This window comes from Apis mellifera, linkage group LG4, assembly GCF_003254395.2.
Source record: "Apis mellifera strain DH4 linkage group LG4, Amel_HAv3.1, whole genome shotgun sequence".
NCBI classification, from domain to species: domain Eukaryota; kingdom Metazoa; phylum Arthropoda; class Insecta; order Hymenoptera; family Apidae; genus Apis; species Apis mellifera.
In genome coordinates, this window is record NC_037641.1 from 2,734,334 (window position 1) to 2,762,325 (window position 27,992).

The 27,992-nt window shown below is 24.2% G+C and overlaps 3 protein-coding genes across 16 annotated transcripts in view; 2 read left to right on the top strand and 1 right to left on the bottom strand.

Moving 5' to 3' along the window:
• The first annotated feature begins 1,022 nt into the window (after positions 1 to 1,022).
• On the top strand, positions 1,023 to 16,693 carry LOC409905 (2-acylglycerol O-acyltransferase 1). The gene is made up of 6 exons (XM_393396.6): positions 1,023 to 1,293; positions 9,652 to 9,936; positions 11,933 to 12,207; positions 13,091 to 13,277; positions 15,346 to 15,545; positions 15,849 to 16,693. The coding sequence occupies exons 2-6, from the start codon at positions 9,710 to 9,712 to the stop codon at positions 16,004 to 16,006; spliced, it is 1,047 nt and encodes a 348-aa protein (XP_393396.2). The 5' UTR covers positions 1,023 to 1,293; positions 9,652 to 9,709; the 3' UTR covers positions 16,007 to 16,693.
• Positions 16,168 to 27,989, bottom strand: LOC551858 (kynurenine 3-monooxygenase). Of its 11 annotated transcripts, XM_026440261.1 has the most exons (13): positions 26,088 to 26,224; positions 25,824 to 26,005; positions 25,662 to 25,737; positions 25,194 to 25,265; positions 22,276 to 22,345; positions 21,768 to 21,958; positions 21,609 to 21,657; positions 20,090 to 20,177; positions 19,844 to 20,015; positions 18,542 to 18,793; positions 17,441 to 17,530; positions 17,151 to 17,291; positions 16,168 to 16,892 (listed from the first exon to the last, which is right to left on the bottom strand). In XM_026440261.1, exons 6-13 carry the CDS (start codon positions 21,837 to 21,839, stop codon positions 16,614 to 16,616), a joined length of 1,143 nt encoding a protein of 380 aa, XP_026296046.1. In that variant the 5' UTR covers positions 21,840 to 21,958; positions 22,276 to 22,345; positions 25,194 to 25,265; positions 25,662 to 25,737; positions 25,824 to 26,005; positions 26,088 to 26,224; the 3' UTR covers positions 16,168 to 16,613. The 11 variants fall into 11 exon arrangements, with proteins under 11 accessions (XP_026296046.1, XP_026296047.1, XP_026296048.1 ...); XM_026440262.1 differs by having other exon boundaries at positions 25,194 to 25,737; positions 25,852 to 26,005; XM_026440263.1 differs by lacking the exon at positions 22,276 to 22,345.
• LOC413936 overlaps positions 26,190 to 27,992 on the top strand; it is a 41,287-nt gene continuing 39,484 nt past the window's right edge. The window contains exon 1 of one of the 4 annotated variants that reach the window (XM_026440252.1): positions 26,190 to 26,573. In XM_026440252.1, the coding sequence (XP_026296037.1) occupies positions 26,264 to 26,573 (310 nt within the window). In that variant the 5' untranslated portion in view covers positions 26,190 to 26,263. The remainder of the gene's footprint in view (positions 26,574 to 27,992) is intronic. The other 3 variants (XM_026440253.1, XM_026440254.1, XM_026440255.1) reach the window with 3 other exon arrangements.

Genomic DNA, 27,992 nt, shown 5'->3' on the forward strand with positions numbered 1-27,992 from the left:
TATATATATTTAATATGTCTATCATATATTCTTTATAATATCTATTAACTACATATTTTTTTAATACAGGTCTAAATAATCTCTAATTTAATAAAAGTTTCTTAATTAAAATATTATTTAATTAAAATTTATCATCTACGTTTAATATTTAAATCGCGTAAAGTAAATTCACAAATATATGAACATTTGTTATAAAAATTAAATAAAATATATATATTATGCAAAACTTTAAGATATCATATCATTATCATCATACATAAAGACTCAATTATCAAGATTATATGGACAAAATTTAAATCAAATTTAAAATTATAACAAGATATAATACGCTTATTATACATTTCATAGACGTCATAAAATACTTAAAAAAATTATAATTAATGCTAAAGATTTATTATATAAAATTTTAATAATTTCAATAATAAAATTTGAATAATAAAATACAATTATATTAAAATAACATTATTAATACAACATCGATTAATTATTTAAATACTTTCGTAACTTTCGCAAAGTATTTACATTAATAATAAACATTTTACAACTTACATATATATATGTATTTATATTTTCACATTTATTTCAAACTTTACCCAACTTTACATATAATCCCATATAATGCTAATAATACTTCATAAAGTTTAACATGGCGCTATTCATAAAATTTTCCTATAAAAAACGTATACGCAGTACTTTCGTAAGTACTTATACGCAACATCCTCAAAGTGAAATAAACAAAGTATAACACAATATAAATGGAAAAGATATTCTTCTTTTCCATAAATAGGGCGCGCCCTCTATCCACCCTCCGTAAATCTGCAATCTCCACCGTTCACTCGTCTCATCAGCTAGATCCACGGATTATCGATCGAGAAGAGAGCATAATATAAAACTGCATCGGGCAGCATCAATTTTTCAACAGCGCGCGGCCTACCAATGCTATGGAGAAAAAGAGAGAAAGAGAAAGAAAAAGACAGAGAGAGCAGATACGCCTCCTCTCCCTTCATTGATTCAGCCGCGTGCTGCTGTACGCCGCGTTACGTTCACGCACGCGGGCCTCTTCCGTCCGTCTCGCAAGGCGCCGAGCCAGTGAACACTGTAACGTTGAGCCGAGCATTTCGTCGCGAGCGTTCACCTTCCTCCACCTCGTCCTGTGCTCTTCGTCCTGACCGTTGTATAAACTTGGACTCGAAAAAACAGACGCCGGAGATCAGTGCATGAGGGACGGACGACCGGTGGCGCTGGAAATTTTTTGGAGTCTGCAAATGGAAACAGGCTCCATCGTGATCACAGGTAAGCGTTAGGGAACGCTTGCCTACGGATGTCACTCGTGTTATATGTATTGTCTATTTTGGTGATTGAGTGGGTCGACAGATATTCATCACACGTTTCGAGAACCTTGGGTATTTTTTATGTTTCAAGTCAGTTTTCATTACATGTTTCTACTTCATAGAAAACGTGTTATGAAATATTTATTTTATTTGTTGTTGTGTATATATTTAAATTAATATAATTAAATGCAACATTTATTCAGAGATATTGGGAAATAATAAATAATGTTTAAAATGGATTATAATTTAGAAAAATATTAATTAATAATAACTTTTTATAGAGTTTGTCTATAGATTTTATATTTTTTAATTTTTATCATTTTAAAATATTTTTTCAACCTTTTAAAAGAGTTATATTTTTTTTAAATACATATATGTGCGTATGTTTTTTTGTATTTTTCGAATGACTTTTATCAAAAAAGTTTTATATGTATAATACGAATATGAAATCTTCAAATGAAATAATATTTGAAGATTATGATGTGTGGGTTGAAATGTTTCAATTAAATCGCAACATGTTGTGTCACATCATTATAAATATCTGCGATTATCTTAGTATAAAGTATTCTTTTCCGGGATAGAAATGATAGTCATTCATTTTTTATTTTCTTATAAATAATCCAGTTGACGATAGAAATTTTCAGTAATAATCGAAATCGTAAAAGTTAATATAATAATATTTTTCTATAATAAAAAGTATTATTTCTTTGATAATTTATAATTTTTTTATTATTTTACAATTTTTACAGTTTTTTAAATTTTTATAGATTTTTTACTGCATTTAACATATTTATTTTGATTTTACTGTTTTTTTCATAAGTGTTTTTTTCATGAGTGCTTTAGAAAAAAATTCAATAAAAAGAAATAATGAGCTTTTTAAAATATTTAATAAAAGAATTCGATATTTTCATTGATAAAATTGAACTTTTTTGATGAAATCAGACGCGTAAAATGAATGACCGTGAATGAGAAAGACAATATGAATGGTATGACTGAAAAAACTTCAATTGAATTTTAAAAACTCTGATTAGAAATAATTCAATATTATAAAATTTCAATATTATAAAATTTATTTTTTTAAAAAATGCAAATATAATTATTAAATTCTCAATAACTCTTTATTTTAAAACAAAAAGAGATGTTGAAATAAATTTTTTATTGATTAATAATTATAAATTTTATCAAAAATTCAAGATAATTTCGACAATAAAAATAATTATTAACTGTATTAACTGTATTAACTGTCATAAAAATAAAAACTAAGGAGATAAGATATATACATGTATATTTTAGAATATTTATAAAATAATGAAATTCTAAATAAGATTCCTTCAAAAAAAAAGTACTCAAAATCAAAATAAATTTAAAAAAATTTTTAAATTAAAAATAAAAAATAAATAAATTAAATTAAATAATTTTTTTATAAAAAAAATAGATTTTTAAAACTTTAAGCAAAAGGTTTTTATGTGCATTATATTTTGATGAAAAAAATTTATATAATAATCTAACGTAACGGATAAACAAAAATTATTTATTTTTAAAGTGCAACTTAATTTCATATTTTTTCTTTTATTATCAAAATATAATCAATTCGTCTTTTAGAAATATTAAAAAATTTTAAAAATTTGTTATATATTAAAATATTTGCACAGAAATATTAAATAATATTTATAAGTATAAATTTTTTGAATTTTCTTATTATATTTTGATATTTTGCCATATCATAACATAGAATATATAAAGTAAAAAAATATTTATTTATAAAAATCTGCCATATTTTAAAATTTCAAAAATATTTTCACATTTTATTTTCTCAGTAAAATTTATGTAATATTTCAAGCAACTTTTATTCACAAATTTTCTGATTAAAATAATTTTACAATTTTTTTTTTTTTGCATAATATTTTTATCTGCTAATTTTCCTTATTTTTTTCATTATATTTTATTTTTTCAAATATTTTTTTTATTATTATTTTATTACATCATAAATCTTAAATTATTAAATTATTTAAAATGTCGTCTTCTTCTGACAATTTAGTTTTTATAATTCTTTTTCTTTATCTTTCATTTGAATATCTAATTTCCTTATCTAAATCGTTTCCTACTTTTAAAATTCTTTGAAATAGGTTTTATTTTTAAAATATAAAATAATATCACGATTTATATTACGTTTTGTATCACTATCTAATATTATATCACTATGTTATCGCGAAGTTATCTATTGATAAACAATTTTAATTTCGTTATTTGAATCAATTAATCAATAATTTTTATTAATAAAAATAGAATTTCACTTTTAAGAAATATCTTTAATAGTAATATATAAAAACATAAAGAAATTAAATAATTTAAATAAAATTCACAATCTTTGCATGAAACATTTAAGTTTTAAAATAAAAGAATAATTTTAATCATTTCTACGTTTTGTATAATATCAGAACTTTGCTATTTTAACTATAAAATAGACGGAATGTGAATAGAAGGAAATGTCCCACTTTCATAGTAAATAATTTCGTATTCTCACTTATCAATCAAATTTATACTGACTAACTTTACATATTTAAAATTTAAATAGCAAATTTAATATTAAATTATAATCTTATTTTCGATAGAAGTGAAAATAAAATGAAATTAAATTTTTTTCAAGAAATGCCGTATTTTTATAATATCATAATTATATATATATATAATCATAAATATTTTATTCTCGTATTCTTATTTGAATGATATATTATGTTATTTAAATGGATTTTTTTTCAAATAAATATATTATTTTATTTATACAAACATATGATTTTTTTAAAATTATTTCATTATTTCATTATCATTCAAAATAATTTTTTTGTTGTTTGATTAAATCGATTAAATTAATTAATTTATTTATTTCATATAATATTCAAATAAATAATTTCACAAAAATAATTTCTCAATTTCTAATTCTATCTCTTTTATCAATTCTTTTATCAATGTGAAAATCAAATTTTCCAAATCCAAATATTTCTACATTATCTAATATAATTTTAAAAAATTATAGATTGAACATATTAAATATATTAATCACGAAGACACATTAACTTAAAACGATAATTTAATTGATAATTTATTCGCCATGTTTAAATGATTTATTAATCCTTAAAAGATATTGCTATTTATTAATCTATCAAATTAAAATTTTCAATCAATCGATAACCAATTTTTTAATTAATTAATGGAAGTTTCGCGTAGGTGGATGGTGATGATATTACGAAATTGTTTGTCAGAGCAAAGTTTTAAACGAGAATCTAGTAGATTGGTGTTACTGAATTGATTTTCGTGTTGAAAAGGAAATACAGTGAGTGAGAACAGAAACTTTTCGGTATGGCTTCAATAAACTTGCGTGAGATCAGGTCAGGTTGCAAGAGATTTTGCATGGTCGTTCGATAATGATTATGATTACTTCCTCATTGCTGGTGATTAAGTATGAAGGATAGTTTGATATCCGATAAAAAATCTAATATGTGAAAAATTTATGAAATTTCTCAGAAATTGATGATTAAAATAAAAAAAGAAATAATCTAACCATTTCTCAATACAAATTGTTTTTCTTTTTACTTGTCTTAAAAATGTCTTTAAATTATTTGAATTTTTTTTCCTTAAACAAATATCGGAAAATTATTAAATTCATTTTTCTTTTTATTAAATAAGAAAGATATATTATTGAAAAATTAATCTCACATATTTTCTGTAAGTATACAAAAATTCTTAAAATATTAATTATATCGATATTTAAACTGTGAATTGATAATATTTTTCTTTCTGAAATTTTTATTATAAATCGTTTTATAAAATTATATATAAAATATTGTGTACATTATACAAATGTTATTATATATACGTAAAAATTATTATTATAATTCATTATTAAATATTTCAATAACAAATCTTTCTTATCAATAAAAATTTTCTTTTTGGTTATTCATTAAAAAATATTTCTAACAAATATAATGTAAAATATTATTTTATAAACATTTAATAATTTCTAAGTTAAATTTCTTATCTTGTACATTTTTTCTATTAAATTGCTATCAATTAGTAATAAAATTTCAATTTCCCGTGAATTTATTTGTTTATTATTAAAATTTCAAATAAAGATTATTGATTTATCAAATAAAAATTTCAGAATTTTAAATTTTTTTTTTCCAGAAATGAGTTTGTAAATTTATTTTATATAATTTTTATTTTCATAATTTCTACGTTTTTAATTACATGGTTAATAAGTTAATTAATAAATTTTAATAACATTTCAATTCAATTTTTTATTCGCATGTTTTTTATATTATATTTGTTATGTATTATATTTATATCATAGCTTGCAAACATCATATTATAAGTATCAATTATATATCTTAAGATTGATTATGTATGTATAAATGCATAAATAATTTTTATAAATACAAAAAAATGCATTATAATTTTAATAAAAATTTACGCACATTATAATTTATTTTCAAGGATGTAGTATTTACATTTTAATAAAGAAACAAATATAAATCGAAAAATATAAATATTATCAAGATAATTATGAATTATATACGGCATTAATATATTCCTGAAAGAGTGGAAGATTCTAAAAGTCAAAACAAACAGAAGTTCATCGATTAATTGAATCCATTTATTAAATTATAAGAAATTTAAATAAGTATTATGTAAATTGAAATGAAATAAAAATAGAAAGATGATGGTAAAAGACAGAGCTATCTCGTTTCATCTAATAATACAAATTTCAACTGTTTTCAATTTAAATAAACTTCAATCGATATTTTTATCAATCAATTTTTATCTTTTTGATTTCTAGAATCAATTCTCCAAAAATATTCTATGAATACATTAAGAATTGTACAAGGATTCTACTGCTACAGTTGATTAAATGCAATAATATGATTCAACCTTAAATTAATATATTCTATTTTTCGATAATAAAATACTATATTAATAATAAATAAATAAATGTTTAAAGAAACTATATATACTTGTCAATTACTTATTTAACATAAAATTATAAATTTTTTATAGAAAAATAATAAATTTAGTAAATTTAGTAATACTTATAACATAAAAAATTATGTCAAGAAAAAAATATAACTTAAGAAATGATGAAATTCCAAAATAAGAATAAATATTACTACATTTAATCAAATGTTACGAATTTATACGACAATAAGTTTAATAAGTTAAATAATTAAATTTTAATTAATTAAAATTAAAATTTAATTAATTAAAAATGAATTTATGAATAAAATTATAAATAAAGAATATTAACAATATTAATTAAAATATCCAAATCATTGCAATTATATTCTTTTTCTGTACTTCATATATATTTTCTTTCACATTTTTTTTTTATTAATTTTTCTTTTTGCTTATCTAAACATGCAAAAATATATTGATAATACATATTATATAATGTGAAATAAAATTACATGTCATATCAATAAAAATTTTTTATTATAATGATGAATGTAATAATAATAAGTACATATCTTTAAAATATCTAAACTCTTTACGCCTTTTTCTAAAAAAAAAAATCATGTCTAAGAAAGATTTAGTAGATTTAATAATTTATGTAACAATAATGTCAAAGTAAATATATCGATATGATATGCTTAAACTTTAAAACATATTTCAATCGATTCTTTTATTTTTTTCTTTTTTCTATCAATGCAATTATACAAATTAATAAAATAATTTAAAATATAATTTGCGATATTAAAATATAGCAAAATTATAGAATTTTTTCGTGATAAACTCACAATAATTGCCCCAGTTAGATAAGATAAAGAGACAAAGAACATTTATTTATTAGATAAATAAATAAAAAGTATTATGAATGGAATTAAAATTGTCCAATATTGCATACAGATATATCGAGATTCAAAAAAGATTCGGAATCGAGATCGAGAAAAGAGTTGTTGGTCATATCATCATTGATTACTTTTCGATCACTGTGCGTACGTGTAGCCAGTAATAGTATTAATATCGATACTATTAATGATACTATCGATTCAATCGAATACCAAAGCATTCACTAGAAAGTATCGATACGTATCAAAATTTTAAATATTTGATATCGATTATCGATACCGATTCCTCTTCATTCAATATCAAGCCAATATTGCATTGAATCAATCCATTTGATACTTCACAAAGATCAATACTCATTTAATATCTGTAATACTATCTAATATTTTTTCCTTTTAGATATCAAAGATATATATTCATTCCCTTCGATATTTTTACCTTTGATACATATTGATACCGGATTTCGAAAATTCATGAGGACATAGATTCATAAATATTGATAGCATGAATATCAGAATCAGTCGTGTCACTAATAGCTACTGTTTGTATTATTATATTCGCAACATGTGGTCAAATTATACATATAAATAATCGTCAATAAAATTATTATTTTATATGATATATTTTATATAATAATGCAATAAATGAAAATTTAAGAAAAAAAAATACATATTATTTGTGTAACACAATAATACAAACAATAATGATGATAAATGATGTCCTGCAGTAAAGAATAAATAGATCTAATTGTAGATAAAAAGAATTATTATTCGTTAAAAACACTTTTAACGAATATACGATGAACTTGACAGTAAGACTCTAAATGCAATTTAAATGTAATGCATCTGCGTCTAGACTATGTCTGGAGAACGTAATCGCATGAATGTGATACTGATATATAGTCAAAAATTAGAAAACATAAGTATGCTTCTTCATTGTATACAAATGTATATGTATATGAAAGCGGTTTTACATTTATTAAAACATTATTTGAAATAGATATCCATTATTTTCTTATATTTCAATAAATTTTCATTTTAAAATACTATTTGCATAAGATTGCATATCAAAATTTGAAATTATTATTTGAAAGAGAAATCTATTTGCGAAATCCAATGTCGTTCAAAAATGATCTCATTCCATTTAAATGAAATCATTTATTTTAAAAATTTTATTTTTTCCAAGATATATAGACATCGGGGCAAACGAGGATAAAATTGGTCCAATCGAACGAACCGAATCTATTTCTTTTCTCGTGCTTAGTTTCTATAAATAATCGTACATTGTTCGAAGAGCATATGTCGTACCACGTTTTCCTCGAGTTGACCTTGTTCGTTAAGAGTGCTATTAGAACTTGCCTTGGCAGTAAAGTAGTCCGACCGGAATCATTTCAGGTATAAAATTTGGAGAAGGGGCAGAGTTACCAAGGTTAGTAGATTTTCTAAGTCCTACGTCAAAGAATCATACGATGCACAGTTATGTCCATCCAATTTGTGTACTTAGTATATATACACACATATATCTCTATTCTTGGAGCGTCGCGATGAGGACATAAAGATATGTGCGACGAAAAATTTGAAAAATGATACTGATAATATAAAATATTTTAAAATGATAAATTTGATTGATTACTCAAAAATCAAATGGTTTTTTTTTTTAATTTCTAAAAAGCTTTTTATCTTTTTATATCTTATTTTTAAATTTTATATTACATGATTATTAATTAATTTTTTACAAATTATTAATTTTAATAGAATTAATAAGATATTATGATGATAATAATTATTTAAGTAGTTTTAATCAATATTCCTTTTTAAACATTATAAATATTTTAACGTTTTATAATATTTATAATATTTTACTTGTTATTAATATTTTAGTATTTTGCCATCCATTTTATCTATTTCAAATTTTTTCAACATTTTAAATTTTCAAAAAGAATTCTGAAAAAATTTTAATTATTTATAATAAAAATAAAATAAATGTTGTAGATCAATAATAAATAATAATTTTGTTCAATTCCAATCTTGTTTTTTAATAATCTTGAAAAATAATTAAAATGTTAATGAAATTGAAATAAATATTTATACAAAAAATGAAAGTAGATGTAATGATTAAATAAATTATCAACTATCTATATCTATCAGTCATAGAAATTAAATTATGGAAGAAAATAATAAATATATAACTATGTAAAAAATATATTTATAGCAAAGAGATAAACTTTTAAGAAAAAATACTTAATATATAATTAGTGTTCTTCTCATTTCTATTTACTTATATTTATTTTATTTACAAACAATAAATACTTTATTAATTTTTTTTAACAAAACATGTTTTATTATTATTTATCATTTATCAAAGCAAAACTCAATGCTAACAACATAAAAAATTCATTTTTATTTTAAAATTACTATTTTTTTTCATAACATAGGCATAAAAATTAAATCATTTAAATCATAATCTAATAATTTATTTTTAGCTACCTCAGAAGAACTACTTTGATGTCACGATAAGAGGAGAAAAACATAAGAAAGACAATGAAGATCCTTGGCGTGGAATTCGCACCGTTGAACGTACCATTGAAACGAAGATTAGAAACGCTTTCAGCTGCGTTATGGATCATTCTTCTAAGCGGAGGAGATTTAATGGGTTACCTTCTTTTTGCTTATCTTCTATTGTACTCGAAAATCACACGTTATTTTGTGCTGCTGTACACACTCTGGATGTACTATGATTGGGATACATGTAATAAAGGCGGCAGAAGGTAAATTCTAAATACGTTTACAATTTTTCTTAATCTTTCGACTCGTATTCCAATATGATTCTGCATGAAATAATAAGTCGAAAATACAGAATAAAATTTTTTTGATTTGAAACTTCAATAATTTTTTAAATAAATCAAATTTGAAAATTTTTTAAATACAAATCAATCAAGTGAAATTAATTAATTCCGATTGGATGAAAAATGAACTATCGATAAATGATTATTACTACTATTAAATGTAAAAATAAATAAAAAATATAAAATTTTATCGCTTAAATCTTCATTTTTTTAAAAATCGAAATTATATATATGCAATTTTCAAATTTATTCTTTGTCAAAAATTAATTCTTAAATGAAAAAAAATTTGTTTTATATTTTTTTATTATCTTTTTTTTCAGACATCAAATTATCTCCTATTGATAATTGATTCTAATTTATCAAATCCAGAAATAACTTGTTTTAACATGTATTTGAATTTTTTTAAAATTTTTAATTAGAATTTTAAATAATAAAAATTTCGTTCTATATTTTTAATTTATTCTTTCACGTGTCACTTTTTGTCGAGTTTTATCATTAGTTACAGGATATCCTGTATAAAATATTTCAGATAATTCTATTTTACTAACATATTTGAAAAGTTATTCTAAATAAAAAACTATACATATGCAAACATTGTCATTCGTATTTTCTATGTTCTCGAGAATGATAAAGTGATAAATAGATGCATTACTTTTTTACAATTTTTAATATTTATATTTCGTTTCAAATCAATATAAATTGATTTTATATAATATATAAATTAACTTACACTTCTTTATATGATGAAATATTTTTTAATTGATGAAAAGGATTGATTTTTTGAATTATTTTTTTTACAGATTATCATTAATTAAATCAATATAAAATATAATTATAAATAAACAATTAATGAATAAACAATTGTTAAAAGTTGAGTACTTTAAATTCATTTGATTATTTGTAATTTATATCACTATATTTTGAAAATGAAGATTGAGAATCATTTCATTGTATATATATATTTTTTTTAAAATATCTTAAATATTTTTATATATTTATATATATTTTATATATCAAAATTCGTTGATTTCTAACTTCTAAAAGATATCTTGTGCATGATTTGTGATCTTATCGTTTAATAAATTTGCTTTAGATAAGTAATCGATAAAATTCTTAAATTCTTTTTAAGTAAATAAGAATAGAAATATTTAATGTTTTTGGAATTATTAATTAAATAATTTATTTTATATAAAAGATTTATAGAAAATTTATAGATTGAATAGAATTAAAATTCGTTATTAAGAATTAAATTTTTTATTTCGAATTTTTTCTGAAGTTACTGTGTAATAAAATTTTAATTATTTAATATATTTTTTTATCAATTATTTAATATATTTTTTATTAAATCGATTAATTCCATGTAATATTATTTAAAATAAATATTTAAATTAATTAAATATAATTAATTTATAAATTTCACTTAAATCATGAAATAAAATTAATTTTTAAGTATGCATATATTTAATTTTTATTATCCCAGATATTGATCTATGCAAATGAAACTTCAATATTTCAACATTAATTAAAATTCTTTTATCCTCTCTTAATCTATCATAATATACATCAATAAAAATTTAAAGAGAAATATAATAAAGATACAATTTTTTTTAGAACCACTCATGGCTTCTAATTAAAATAAAAAGTTATCTTGTATAAATTAGTAATATTTGCTAATGATATTTATTAAATTTATAATAAAAATATTTTTTTTTTTTTGATAAAAATAAAAACTTCAAGGTTCTTACATCTCGAAAGTTTATATTAAAAAAATTACTTTTTATTCTGAAAAATAAGTGGCAAAATTCATTCATCAACTATTAAAAACCGTATAATATTTCTTATTTCATCCTTTTGCTCATCTATTCCATTACACATTATAATTAAAATGCATCACGAATTTTTGATTTTTTTGTTTCAGCGAACGATGGACAAGATTGATGAGAGGCAACGCGTGGCAACGTTACTTTTGCAACTATTTCCCTATAAAATTAGTGAAAACTACCGACCTGGATCCGACTAAGTCATATTTATTCTGCAGCTTTCCACATGGAATTCTGTCCACAGGAGTATTCGGCGCATTCGGAACGGAGCATCTCAACTGTAAAAAAGTGTTTCCGGGTTTGGATTTCCGGGTCGTGATACTAGAACAACACTTTAAAATCCCGTTCTTCCGTGAATATGCCTATATGGGAGGTACGTATCATTAATAAATTTTTATTTTAACGCATGTGGCAAGTAAGTGTAATGTAAAACCTCTTGATTACATATTTTCTAGAAACGACATAAAAGAAAACACATTATTTAATTTTGTTTAAAGATAGAATTATAACTTCAATGATATATGATTATAAAAATTTATAGAATTTTATTTTTTACTATTTTTTTATCTTAAAATTGTCTCTTTTCTTTTATTTCATTTGATAAAATATTATTAATAAATGTTATGAAAAGTTATAATTAAATTTGAATAAATTTAAATAATTTGCAAAAAAATTTCAAAACATAAGTGTAAAATACATTTTTTCCTCGATTTTTTCCTCGATTTGCATGAATTATCTATTGCATTTGAAATCTTTTTGTAAATAAAGTCTATCAGTTGTGAAGAAAATATTAAAGAAAAAAGTCAATATAGATTACTAAGATATTTATTTCAATATTTTCACAAGATGTACTAAAAAAAATTGATAAAAATGATAACAATATACATAATTAAATAAATTATGATTATGTATTTAATACAATTTTTGATCGGTTATCTAATACTTTATCTACTATTAATTTTCAAATATTTCAGTGATAAATATTGCATGTTAATTAAATTAGCTCTTGATACTATACGTTCAATTAAGTTTTCTTACTAAAAATTAATCATCAATAATTGAAGAGAAAAAGAAAGAAACTGTGTATAAATAGTCTACATAACCAAAGGAATTATAGTTTCGCGTAAAAAAATTATTTAAAAATCAAAAAAAAAGAAAATATTTAAAAATATTTACATTGGAACGAAGCGTTTGAATTAATTTTTTAATTTTCTTTTTTTTTTTCTCATATTTATAATTTTTGTTTAAAAACATAGCCGGTATCAGCAGTTCCCAAAGAAGTTTAATCCATCAGCTATCGACGAAGCCCGAGGCACCGTTCACCGGAAGAGCAACCATTCTTGTTATCGGTGGAGCATGGGAATCATTGGAATGTAAGCCGGGCAAATATCGTATCCTGCTAAAAAGGAGAAAAGGCTTCGTTAAGATTGCGCTGAAGCATGGGTTAGAATTATCAATGTTTACATTGATTCGTATTAAAAATTCGCGAGAATATTGGAAAAAGAAAATCTACATCAAATTTGTGCATACATTTATCCGCTTTAATATTATTTTAGTATTATAACGTACGTTACGAAAAAAACATCGTATTTAACTTATGAGAAATAGTGTGGTATTAAACTAACATCATCATAAAAAAAAATCATATTTAAATAATTTTCTTCTCAAAAAAAATCACGTTTAAATGAAATAAAAATTAAAATCAAAAAGATTACATCAGATTTTAATTTTTTCATCGTTATAAACATGTTACTGTACATGATAACTCATTCATATATACTTTTCATAGCAAACATTCGAAATATGTCTTTTTTTTTTTAAGACGGTGTTCCAAGTATATCTTTTTTATTTTATTATTCATTAAAAATTACAATAAACAAAGATAATAATATTCGTATTTAATATGAATTTCATTTCGTACAAATCATAAAAATGTGATTTCTTTGTGAGAAAAACGAAATATGATAATTTTTCGAAAACAATGATTTTTAACGTAACGTATGTCATTTTAATTTTTAACATTATGCAGACAAGCGGCTTGCAGCAGTTTGCTATAAATATATTTTGACATTAATATTTTAACATAATTAAGTAATGTTATATAAAACAAGTCACGTAAAAAATTATGAAAATTTTTTGCGAACTTTATAAACATTCATTAAATTCATTATTGGAAATATACATTGCCGTTCAACTACGAAATAATAAAATATATTGTTTTTAAAATCAAGAAAAATAGATTTTTAAAATGAGTAAATAAAAATAAATATTTTTACTTAACATTATTAATTTTAGATTTTAAATCATAAAATTAAACGTGTTATATTATGTTATGCTATATTGGATATCTTTGAAGGATTTTCAACCAAATAAGCATAAAAGTTATATTATAAAATATAATAATTCATTTATTGAGTTGCAAGCAATTGAAGTTTTCATTCACGAAACGAGATGGATTTAGAATGAAAACATTTTGTCTCTGTTACACTATCATATTTCTGTCTCGCTTCATCAATGTTAATTTATGTTTAATTTAAATTGTTTATAATTTAATAATATTATCTTTGACGATTATTACATTTCATTTAAATATTGAATGAAATAATATTTTCAGATAATATTTGCTCTAACGTATTTTAAATTCTCCTAAATCTTTACTTTTTAAATCAAATAATTTTTTATTCAAAAAAATTGAATATTGAAGTTCGAAAAGAAGAAATAATCATCAAAAAAAAAAAAATGTAAATCGCAGTAAATTGCCGCAAACCGATTATTATCTACATTAATTTTTGCAATTATTTAATACGTTCAGTGTTCAAAATTTTAGCATTATTCCTTAATTGATTAACGTGAAAAAAAAATCTGATCAGTTTAAATATTATTTAATCTGTTCAAGTTTGTTCATACAATGATCATGATTTTTCTTCCATTAAATAATTAAAATAATATAAATAAATCCAGTTATTCAATTATGATCTCTATCATTTATGAATTATTCTTTTTTTTTGTTCTATGCTTCCATTAATGAAGATAATTTTAAAAATTTCTTGAACATTGAATGAATATGAACTCTTGACTTGTGATTTCAATTGTATTCAAAAATTTATATTTTTCATCTTTTTATTCATGTAAAATGCACATTTTTTATTATTAAATTTACACATAATATTATATAAACAATAGTTTATTTTGAATTATTGAATTTTACATAATAATATATAATTTATAAAGAACAAAAATTATACGAATAAATCCTTCAAGATACTAACATAAAATACTAATCTTAAAAAATATTCATTATATTTTAATAGAAGAAAATTGAATAAATGTATTTTTAACATAATTAACAACATTATTATAAATAAACATTAATAATGACGGATTAAAAAAATAGAAAACAGTACTATAATATTGGACAATGAACGTGTTAAAAGAGAATCGTTCATTTATAATGAAATGAACTATCAATAATTAAAATTCTTTAATTAATAATTTTTCTCATTTGTTTTAGGGCCCCCTTAGTACCTGTCATCTCGTTTGGAGAAACAGATATATACGATCAATATTATTGGCCAGAGGGCACATTGATGAGAAGAATACAGCATTATGTTCGTAAAAAGATCGGATTAGCGCCAGTGTTTTTGAAAGGTCGAGGATTCTTCCAATATTCTTTTGGCATTATCCCGCGACGGAAACCAGTCACGGTTGTCGGTGAGTGTTTTAATCAGATATGATACTTGTAATATTAATTACAATCAGAATTAATCCATTTTTAAAATAATTATTAGTATCTCTCTCGAATGCTAATTTTTATTACAAAAAGAGGAATTTTGCATTAATTTTTATATTATAACAAATTCGTAGCATTCAAAATTTTTTTAATAACAACTATTTATAACATTTCTTAATATTTACTTTTTAATAATATTTCAGAAGAAATAATATTTAATAAAAATATCTACAAATATACTTAATAATATTTTCATAACTCTTTCAATTTCTCTCTCTTGTCAGTCGGTAGTCCATTGGAATTACCAAAGATAGAAGAACCTACTACGGAACAGATCGACGAATACCACGAGAAATTCGTCAATCACCTGGTGGAGTTGTTCGAAAATCAGAAGCACAATTACATGAAGAATGCGGATTCGGTGAAGCTTGAGTTTCTATAGTGATAACAAACACGAGATACTATAAATATTTTTTAATGAATCCTCATAGTGATTATCCGAAGGACGAAAGAATCACTTTTAAAGTTCAAACAAATCATGCGTGATTTTAGATATACAAGTGCCGAGTAGACACAGAAGGATATACCTAATTGGGCGACAGGTTTTTTAGTCAATTAGATTGATTAGCTTAAGAATTTTCCATAGAAAAGAACCAATAGAGTTAAGATAGAAGAGTAGTTATATTGAAAGAATATTTATATACCTTGGCCGATGTTCCATCATCGAAGAAGAATAAGAAAAAAAGGTGAAGGCCTTAAACGAGATTTGCTCAAATTGTGCAAACAATTAATCGATCTTCAATCAAATAGCGAAAATTGTAAATTTCTAGTTATTTTAGTTAACTTCTAGGGGAAAAAATTGAGGGAAAAAAATCATGAAATTAGTTAACAATTAGTTTTATTGTTGTAAAATGTCGATGCGTACGCACACATTTAACATATCCACGTTGGTTGTGCACTTTGTATAATAATAATCTGTATTAAAATTTAATATAAAATACTTTTCTTTGCGGATACTTGGACGAAAGACGCCATTAATATAGCTATGATTAAGAATATCGTGCACCAAGCGGTTCTGCGTAATACCTGTAAAAAGATAATTGTTCGAGTACATTTTGAATAATTCTTATTCGATTGTTGATTTTCTTCATAGTGTTTCGACCCACCTTATCCTGCCACTGCTTATTCGCTATGCAATCGCGAAATCTCATTCTCGAGAAGTGTATTGTACTGTAGAGAGGTATCCACGTTTTTGGAATTCGTTTATAGAGAAACGTGTCTATATATTTTCGAACAAGGAAAGATTTCTTCCTCACCAAATCTCTCATCTGGAAAATTTTATATTAAGTTTGTTAGTAATAGTAGTAATAGTAATATTATGTTGATAATGTTTAAAATTTATGAAAAAATTTATTTTTATATTTGTAATGATAAAAATGAAATGATTCTTTATTTGAAAATTTTTCCCAACATTCTTTGCGTGAATTATAACATTATATACATATATTTTTTAATTTTTCATTAATCATTAATTTTTATTTAATTCTAACTTCAATAAAAATTTAATAAAAGAATAATAAAATTACCTCGACGTAATTGTACATAGCAAGGTCGCAAATGGCATGCGCATCTTCGCATCTTAATTCCGAGAATTTTGGAAGAACTTTGCTGAAATCCGAGTTATAACGTTCCATTAACTCGTCCAGAAGTAAAACATCCTCGAAACCCTGATATATGATAAAATGAATTACAAAAAATATTTGTGGAGTCAAAAATAATTATGGACATCTAAATTGTACGAGGAGATAATCGTGAAAGGTAATTTTCTGACGAGCAAGAAGACGTGAAATCGTTCAATCGATCGAGTGAAACTCACCGTGTTCATTCCTTGGGCATAGAAAGGCACCATAGCGTGAGCAGCATCCCCAAGAAGAAGGGTAGTTTTTCCAACATGATAAGGTTTGCACTATAAATGTTTGTAAGAAATAAGAAAATAGTTTTAATCATGAATTGGAATTTAATAATTATTTTCATTATTTATTATTTATCATTATCTTATTTGAAAATTTTTTAATTTCTATCAACTATCACATAAATTTTTCATATTCAAATTTTAGTATTTATTTGTAAATTAACAGAATTTTATAATTCAGCAACTTTTTTTTTTCAAAATAATTAAAAAAAAATCCCTCTTCATCAATTAATAATAAATATAATATTTTTATAAAATTTTAATATAATAAAATGAATGTTAAATAAATAAACATTTTAAGAAATTAAAAAAAAAGGAACTTAAAAAAATCTTTAGAACTTGCAATTGAGTTTTTTTTTCGAAATAATCTTTTTCAATCACTTCCTTTCTCTTTCTTAATTAATAGTAAAATATGATCTAAACATTTTAATAGAATTTAATAGAATTTTAATGATATTAGTTTATAAAAATAATTCAAAATTAATATTAATGTCTAATTTTTTAAAATAATTTAATTATTTCTTTTTCATTAAATAATAATAAGTAATAATAAAACTTTTAAAATAATTCCAATTAATTGGCTCAAACGAAGAACAAATATCCCGAATAATCAACAAGAAATAATTAGAAATATACTTTTTTATATGACTTACTTTCTTTTATAACTTATCTTTAAATTTTGAATATTCGCTTACAATTAAATTGTAATTATTTAATATACAAATTGTATATCAATTATATGTTTGTCTAATGTCTATCAATTTCAAAAAAATACTAAATAAATGAAGAGAAATATTAATTATAAAAACAGAAAAAAATTTTGTTATATAATCCAAAATAATCGAAATTTTAGATAATAAAGATTTTGAATGATTGAGATAAATCTTATAAATCTGATTAATCGAGAATTCATTATAACTGAAATTTTTTAGAGCTTCCAATTTTTTAAAATACTTTTCAATTACATTTTATCCATCGATCAATAAAAACTTTGATTAAAATTACCTTTATAGAAATCAAAGGTTTTGGTTCCCTTTCGAAGTAATCTTTAACCAACTTCTGCCTTCCAATTAATTCCACTAGATCAGGAAAATATTCTTCACAAAAATTCAAAAGATCCTGAGGCGTTTTCAACTTGTCCAAGGTTAAGAAAGGGGCGAATAAATTAACAGTAAAAGTACAGTTGTCATTGGGCAAAGCTATCATCATAAATTCTCCTCGTGGCCAAATATGAAGATGCTTGTTACTCATCATAAACTTGAAATCCAAGAGAGTTCAATATTTTAAAAAATATTTATTTTATTTTAAGATTTTGATATGTAAAATATTTCTAAAGATCAAAACAAACATAAAAAATATACATACAAAAATATCAGTTGAGACTTATTATATATTGTTAAATTATATTAAGAAATTGAAATTCGTATTAGATAAAAGAAGATAGAAATAGCGATGTAAGGGACAGAAAGATTTCATTCTATCTCGTTTCATCTAACATGAATTATAGAATTATTATTAATTATAGAATTTATATCTTATATATGTGTGGTTTATATATATCAAATAATATATAAACAGAAATCAATTTTTATCACTGATGGATTTAAAAATAATCTCATACAAAAATAATCTCATACAAAAATAAAAGATAAAAATAATCCCTAATCGAAATTCTAATCAATCGAATAATATTTTGTTTTTTTAATTAAAAAAGAATTAACATAGACATTTAAATGGAAATTTAAAAAGAATAAGTATTATTTATAAAATTTTTAAAAATTGACCAATCTACTGATTATAATTCCTCCTCTAAAATCTCAATGAATCACTTGAAATATATTGTAAAGAATCTCTTTTTTTTGTATATAATTAATAGTTAACTTTAGTTATTCGCAAAAAACTTACTAATTTATTATTGGAATTTGTCTATACATGTACATTAATATATGATTATTAAAAATTATATTTTGGCAATTATATAAAAGATAAACTTAAAACTCTTTTTCTTTATAAATTTGAACAAAATTTTTTTTACAATTTAACTTACTTTAATTGTAATTTCTTTTTTTTCTCTCTCTTTCAAAATATAATAATATAATAATATTTATTATTGTGTTTGTATAAACAGGTGAAAATTCAATACAATAGTATTGAAGTTTATATATATCAATCACTAAGACCAATCGTATACATAAAAAAAAAGAATTATTCAAAATAGTGTTCTTTACAGATTTTACTAAAGTTTACTAAAATCATGAGAAAGCTAATTTTCATCTAAAATTTTTAAAGTTAAAGAAAGACTTTTACCTCGTTATTTTTTCCAGAAGGGACGAATAATTCAAGGTACCCATGTTCGATATAAGTTTGACTACAGTTGAACCGTGGCTTCTTCGCCATTGTTCTTCTGATGATCGAGTAAGCACCATCGGCTCCTATTATCAAATCAGCTTTCGCTTTCTCTATCTTTCGAGTTCTCGTGCTAAAAAATTCAAGGAACATTATACGAAGTTATATGAAGATATATTTTTCGAATTATTTTCGATTAATTCTTACTCCAATATCGTCAGCTTTCCATCGTCTAAATCCGCATCCACGACTTTCTTGTTGAAATGGAGACTTACTTCGGAATACTTTTCGGCAGCTGTGTTTTTGATACAAAATCCCCGAAAAACGAAAAAAGTAATTTAAGATAAGCGTAATATTTTCTTTTTACTTTTGATCCTTCGTCATATATAAATCAAAAAAATAAATAAATAAATTATGAAACTTTTTGGAAAAAAAATTTACAAATGTAAATCATTATTTAATGTCCATTTTTCCAAGTTATTTTTACTAAAATTATATTAAAAATCAACAAAAAGAAGACAAAAACTTTTTAACCACAGAAAACCTATTTAAAAAACTCGCCAAAGACAACAAAAAGAATTAAAACTAATTGATATTTAAATATCCTATTTTTACTACTATATTTAAATTAAATTTTAAATTATTTTTGCAATCAAAATATATTCAACTTTAAATTATCAATAACATTATTATATTCGGCATATATTTTATTTAATAGATAAAAGTTTGAAAAAATTTATACAACACGTTCAAACATTCTACATTGTGATTATAGAGATTAGAATAAAAAATTTAAACAATAATTTGTTTCAATCTTTTTAAAAATAAAATTAAAAATGTCTTCTTCTATACAATTATTCCTTAAAAGTCTGAAAAAATTTATACAACACGTTCAAACATTCTACATTGTGTTTATTAGAGATTAGAATAAAAAATTTAGGCAATAATTTGTTTCAATTTTTTCAAAAATAGAAAAAATATCTTCTTCCATACAATTATTCCTTAAACTATAAGAAAAATTCTTTATAAATCATTTCTATATTATTTTTTAAATAAGATCAATCTGACAATGAAATGTATCTAATGCCTCCACGATTGAACTGAAACTTGATAAATCCTTCGAAAACGCTTGTATGCATTAGTTTCTAAACGCATTAGCTTATAACAAAAGTTTAATGCATAAATAGACGTATATCGGATTAAAATGGCACCAAAGTATACGAGTGCATAGAAGATCGTAAGAAGCATAAGCTAGTGGTAGAAAGAAATACGACACGCTCGAATTCTTGTGGCTTCACGCACTACCGCGTCATCGGATATTCAGTGGCCATTTTTTATTCTTCAGCATAAAAGGATCTATGTTCAATTTTCAATTTTATCAAGATAATTTAATGCAAAATTTTTTGATTTCTCTCAACGACAAATAATATGATTTAATAATAAAGAAATATTTTCTTAGATTTCTTCTTTAAAAAGATTCTTCAACCAATTTATGTGTTAATTAATAATTGATACTATGATAAATACAAAATATTGAAAAATTATACATATTTAATTTACTTTCATTATAAATGAATAAAAATAAAATTAGAGTGCATGTAAATTATTTCATACTTTGTCTTCGTTATCGGCTAAACTGTAATTTCTGAGATAAGACAAGGAATTAAAGATTAAAATATGAGGGAAAAAATTCTAATAATATTATTGCATAGTAAATTTTACTCACCATTTAATAGAACGATGTTTAGATATCGTCTAGTAACTGAATAAATGCACTGTAAAAATGAGAATGAACAAACTTCATATGCACTTTTTTTACTCGATTTTCTTTTGGAATCAAGAAAAGAAAAAAAAAAAGAAATCGAAGTATTGTAAAATCACTCACGTTTTGATTCACACCATCGTAAAGTATTTCTTTGAGCGACCCATTCTTATTGTGTATCATTCTACCACGCATAGCGATACCATGATGATCGACCACAACCTCCTCAAGGCCAACTGCCCTTAAAGCTTCCCGCCCTCTGACTGACAGAGCCAAGTCAATGCTCTGACCCCAACAATCCACTGTTCTGATATCTGAAACGAATGTGGCCACGGAATTTTTGTATTCATATTACATAAAATTTTTACGTATGCTCCTTGAAAAACTCTTTTATCTTGTGTATTCCTTCAAAAAAAAATAAAAATAAAGTAGATATACTTGTACATAATACCTCTTTCGTTCTTAAAAGTGTAAAAAATACATAAAAAAAATTTCAATTTCAAGTTTTCAAATCATCTTAGAATTAGAATTTAATAAAAATTCGATATAAAATAAAATTATACGTTTTTAAAAAATTGAATAAACAAATAAAAAAAAATGATTGAATTAATTCTCCAATCGAAGAGTTCACCTGGACGATACTCGTAAATAGACACGTAATGACCCCTTTTCGCGAAAAAGCAAGCTGCCAGAGAACCGACCTAAAAAAAAATCGAAATTTCACTATTTTTAATAATCTTTGAAATCTTGATTCGACTTTCGTTTGATTTAAAGTTTCTTTTAACAAATTTTAAAATCGTCTCGTTTCGTGAAAAATTATCGAAACACGCACCAAACCACCCCCTACTATGACGACTCGCGACTTTCGATCAGTGACCGTCATGGTATACCGTCCTGCACCGAAGCCGCTGATCAACTACCTGTCTTAGCATAATCGTGCAAGCATACATATTTACTATATATACATACTGAACGAGTTATTTAATATTGGATCTTAAAATATCATTGTCAATTTTTTAATAATCTGAAAATTTTCCTAAAGATATCGATCGCCTGAATAAAATACGAAGAAATCGAAGATGCAAATGATGCAAAGATCAGTCAATTTATTTGCGTGTCAGGATTACAATTTGTTCGAAGAATACGATTTTGTTTTAGTTAAGAGATACTAAATTTACTAAATTTATTTACAATACTTATAGTCGATCTTAATGATTAATAAAATATTGAATTTAATTTTTTTTTTTTTGTTCTTTTAAATGAAGTGAATTAAAGAAGAAATTTATAATTTATAAAGACAAAGATAATTGTGAAATTGTAAAATTATAAAAATTTTGATATTCTTATTGCGATGATTTGAAAAATAGAAGAGAGATTAGATATTAATTATTATTGATATATTATTATTTGGTATAAAATGCGATACCAAATCAATTATTTTTTACGTGAAAGATATTCATATAAAAGCTGATTATTGGATATACTAGTGAGTGATATTTTTATAAGTTACATAATAGCGATCAACACATTCAAATATGTATATTTTATTTATTATTTTAAAAACTGAAAAATAATGTAATTTAAAAAGTCATTCAGTATATATATAGTATAATTTGTAATAGAGTTTTGAAATCATTTTGAATATGCAACAATTTGATGGTATTTATATATCTGAATTTTATAATTAGATATATTTAATTATTTGATTTGTTTAAATTTATATGCTTGATGTTTTAGAGAGAAGAATTTAGAAATTCTAGAAAGAAAAAGAGAATATTAAGCTAATTAATAACTGTTAATCTATCTTTGAAAAAATATTTGAATAATGAAAGATTAATGAGAAGAAAAATAAATTGATCAATTCATAAAATCAATCTTTTCATAGTTAAGAAATCTAAAATAAAATTTCAGAAAGTACATAATACAGTAAATAGTTTTTAATCAATAAAGAGATTGTAAATAATGAAGGATTTTAATCATTAGATATTTTATAATAATAATTTAGTAATTTTTTCAATAATGATAAAATCAGAAACAGTGGTCGAATTTAGAATAAGAATTTAGAATTTTTTTGATCCAATTATTTAAATCCTTTGAATGGACTATTAATAGAATTCACATAGACTATGGAAATGAATTAGTTATAAGTTAATAATATTCAAAGATATTTTAATATTTTATTAAAATAAAAATTGATAAATGATTAGTAATAATAGTGATATTAATAAAGAAATAAAATTTTCAAAATGATGTTAAATTCTTTTTAAAATCCTGTGATAATTGAATATTAATGAAATTCATATATATACAGACCAATGGAAATCAATGTAAATGTAAATATTTCAGAGATTGTAATTTAAAAAATCTCATCAATGACAAATGATGATTCAATTCAAAAAAAGAAAATTGGTATTTTTATAATGTTCAGATGAGAAAAAAGATTAAGTAGAAGATATGATTATTTTAATAAAGAATTGATTGATTGATATTGTTAAACATATAATTATTGATGGAAGTAAAAATTCATAAGTTTTCTTAAAAATATTAAATCTCAAAATATTTTAGAAATTAGACTTATTACTTACTCATCTTAAAATATTATATTTAATGAATAATATAAAATATTATTTTTCTAAAGCGTTAGCTTCTAGAATTTTATAACTTTTAATTATATTATTATTTATGTAATATTATAATATTTCGAAGATCATATTAACATGACTGAATTCAAACACTGTTTACAATGAAAACTGGTTTATTTAATTTCATTCTCACGCAAGTGTTCAATCACTTTTACTCATATATACAGAGTTAGGCATCTAAAACAGGCCACTTGAATATCTTGATTGTTATTAATGGTAAAATAAAAATATATTAGATCAAACTTGCATGATCGAGGAATATATAATTTGATATATATACATCAATATATATTGATTTTTAATAAATAAATACATAGAGATCATATAAAATCAATTTTGTTTTTTGTACAAATATATGCAAAGAAATATATTATTCCAAAAATAATTCAAAGTTAAAAATCGAAGTTGATCTTTATATGATCTCTATTATTCCATGTAATTAAAATTTTTTAAAAATTATTTGATCAAATTATGTATTTCTTGACATTATACATATTTTATTTGATACATTTTATTTTATCATCAAGTCTAAATATTTACATGTCTCACTTTACATATTAAAATATTTAAATTAAAAATTATAAAATTCTTAAAAACTTCAAAGATCTTATAAATAATTTCATTAGATCACATCTCATATATCACAATTATATCAAATCGATACAAATATATATTTAATAATTTCTTCAAAAATTGATATTTCGTTGATAAATCTTCAATAATAAATGATCATAAATTTATCCTATATTTGATATACTTATATTTTAAAATCATATTTCAAGAATTATTAAACTGTCATTTTCAATAATCATTGTAGAAATCTTCAACATAAAAAGAATCAAAAATAATCTATCTACAAAATTTTTAACGGAAAAATTGCAAAAATTCAAAATTTTCAAAAATTTACCTATTGAAAATCGTTGTTATCGCTGAATCTCTTAATGCAGAAAGACATAAAGATCCAGCAGAAATTGTCTCACTATAAATAGTCAAGGATTTATATTTTAGATCATATTCCATTAATCATCTAAATTTTCATCTTTGCTAATCAAAAGATTTAAAGCAAGAAGAGAGATAAATCACCGCATAAACTTCCAACGCATGAGGAAAAATCCACTAAAAATTCCTTCAACATGAGAAGAAAAGAAGCCATTCATCGAAAGAAGATTCAAGCAAAGAATAGATCAACTATTTATAAATACTCTATAATCTCCAATAAAAACAAACTACCGAACACAAGAAGAAAAAACTCTCTTCAACAGCAAATAAAAAATCCATCTATATCATGATTATCTTATTAAAAAAAAGAAAAAACTTCAAAAATTGTAAATATTCCAGGTTGCCAATAGAAACAAAAACCAGAATGCAAGTTCACCAGAAGCAAGAAGGAAATCTCTCACTGGTCCCCCAGCAGGCCAGTCGAAAATTTCTGTTCGATCACGATTCTCTCGCTGCAAAAACAAAGAAGAACTTCAACAAACCATCGCAAACCATCGCAAATAGTGCCAATAAAAATACGAATCATGTAAGATTTTACCAGACACCAGAAGAAGGAAAATTCTCACCATTCCATGGCAACCAGATCCTCCTGTTCGATTCTCTCTCTACAAAAAGAAACAAGAATCTCGAAAAATGCAGCTAGCAACTATTCCAAACCAAGCCAACGAAAACCAATCATGCAAGTTCACCATCCAACCAGATTCTCCCATGACTCTCTCACTACAAAAAAAGAAACAAGAATCTTAAAAAAAATATGGATACTAATACAAATTGCCAATTGAAAAACAAAAACCACTCAAACCATTCACAAGATACAAGAAGGAAAGCTCTGCTTCCCACGTCCGAGGTCCTCCTGTTCGCTCTCGTCAGGGGATGGCGCGAGGAAGCTGAGAACGATCGTGGCGTGGCCGTCGTCGTCGGTTTCTTGCGGCGCTGTCCGAAAAATCAAAAATAGCCGATGTGCCAGTCAGTGCGGCGATGTCGACGGCGAACGACGTTTCGACGGTACGGTTCGGCCGGTGGTGGTGGTGCTGGCGGAGACGAAGGAGGAGTACTACCTGCGGGCCAACAACGATGGGAGGATACGCGAAGACGATCGTCCTTCTCGGTGTGGTCGCTGTGTTATGCGCCCTCCTGGCCACCGTGGACGCCGCCGCGAAGGCAAAATCTGACGAGCCATCCCGGCCCAAGGGAGGCCACAAGGAGGCCGAGCCTGTCATCGAGGAAGTTAACGCGAAGCAACTCGAGCGGCTCCTCAACGAGAAGGACTTTGTTGCCGTGTACTGGTGTAAGTGTATTTTCCATCGGGAGAATTTTCTAATCTCTTCTGGCGGGGATCAGGAGTTTGGATCTTGCCGACTCTTTGGCGAGGAGTGGTTAGAATCAAAATGGTGATGATGATGATGATGGCCGCGGTTCTTATGCTTCGTTTTTAGGATTGTCTTCTCGATTTCTGGGCCTGGTGTATAATTCGATAGTTTTTTTTTTTTTTTTAATGAAGAGATGGGAGTAGATGGAAGATCTACATTCTTTAAGGAAGGGGATGAATCGGGTGAACGACGTTGATTGCCCGATTTCTGCCTTCGACCTGTGATGTAATTCGTTTTGAGAATTAAGTATGTAAATTAGGTACTATTTTCTCATAGTTAGATGGATCGAAATAGCGATGATAATTGCAGTTTTTGTATTGAAAAATTCTCTCAATTTTTGGATTTGTGACGTAATACTTTTTGCCATTCTTTGAAATTATATTATTATATATATAATTATAAAGTTCAACAAGAATCTTTTCAAACATTTTTAAGCAAAATTCGAATAAAAATCAAATTTTACACATCAAAAATTGACAGATTAAAGACTCCATACGTTTAAAAACACATGCCAATAACTGATTGCAAAAGTCAGGAATTCAGAAAATGCAGAAACAGAGATATCATTGACACGTGTCGATTATGTAATTTCGATAGACTCTTTGCTCGTCTGATACTGTCATCAAATTCTTAGGGGCACCTTACTTTCCTCCCCCTCTTCTTCTCAATCCGTCTCACCATTTTCACTCTTGCATTCCTTTCGGTTCACCGACTCTGCTGGCTCTCGATTCTCCTCCACCACCTTCCAACTTTTTCCAAGCGTCTTCTAAAAGAAATCTGGGTTAAAACCTGAATTCTTCGATGAGAGATCGCGCTGATATTTGAAATCGTAATTTACCAATAAGAATCAATATTATTCGTTTTATGTATCGTAAATTAATAATTGGTGGAAAATAATCGAACGTACTACGTTTGAAGATCGGATAGAATTAATCGGATTCATTACAGGAATATTCGTAGAATTTTCTTGGCTACGAGAAATTACTCTTCCACCCTTCCCACGTTTCTACGCGTCCTCTTCGCCTCGTTCCTCTTCTCCTTCTTCGAGAAATTACATAATCCGCGGCTGTGCCGTAGTGGGTGTCGATGAAAGCCAGAACTGCAGCACGCGATTCGTCATTGAGATCGTTTCGCTTGCAAAAGACGACAAGTGAGACGTCAATATGGGCACTGGTTTAATGTACCAAGGCGGAGACGCGCGTTCGCGCGTTATAAATAAATCCCCCAGCAGGAGATTGACGCCTCTGTTTCTCTACAAAGATACCAATCTCGTTGATCTTCTCCTCGCTCTTTCCTTTTCGATGATTCTCCAGGATGAACGAGGGTAACATTTAACA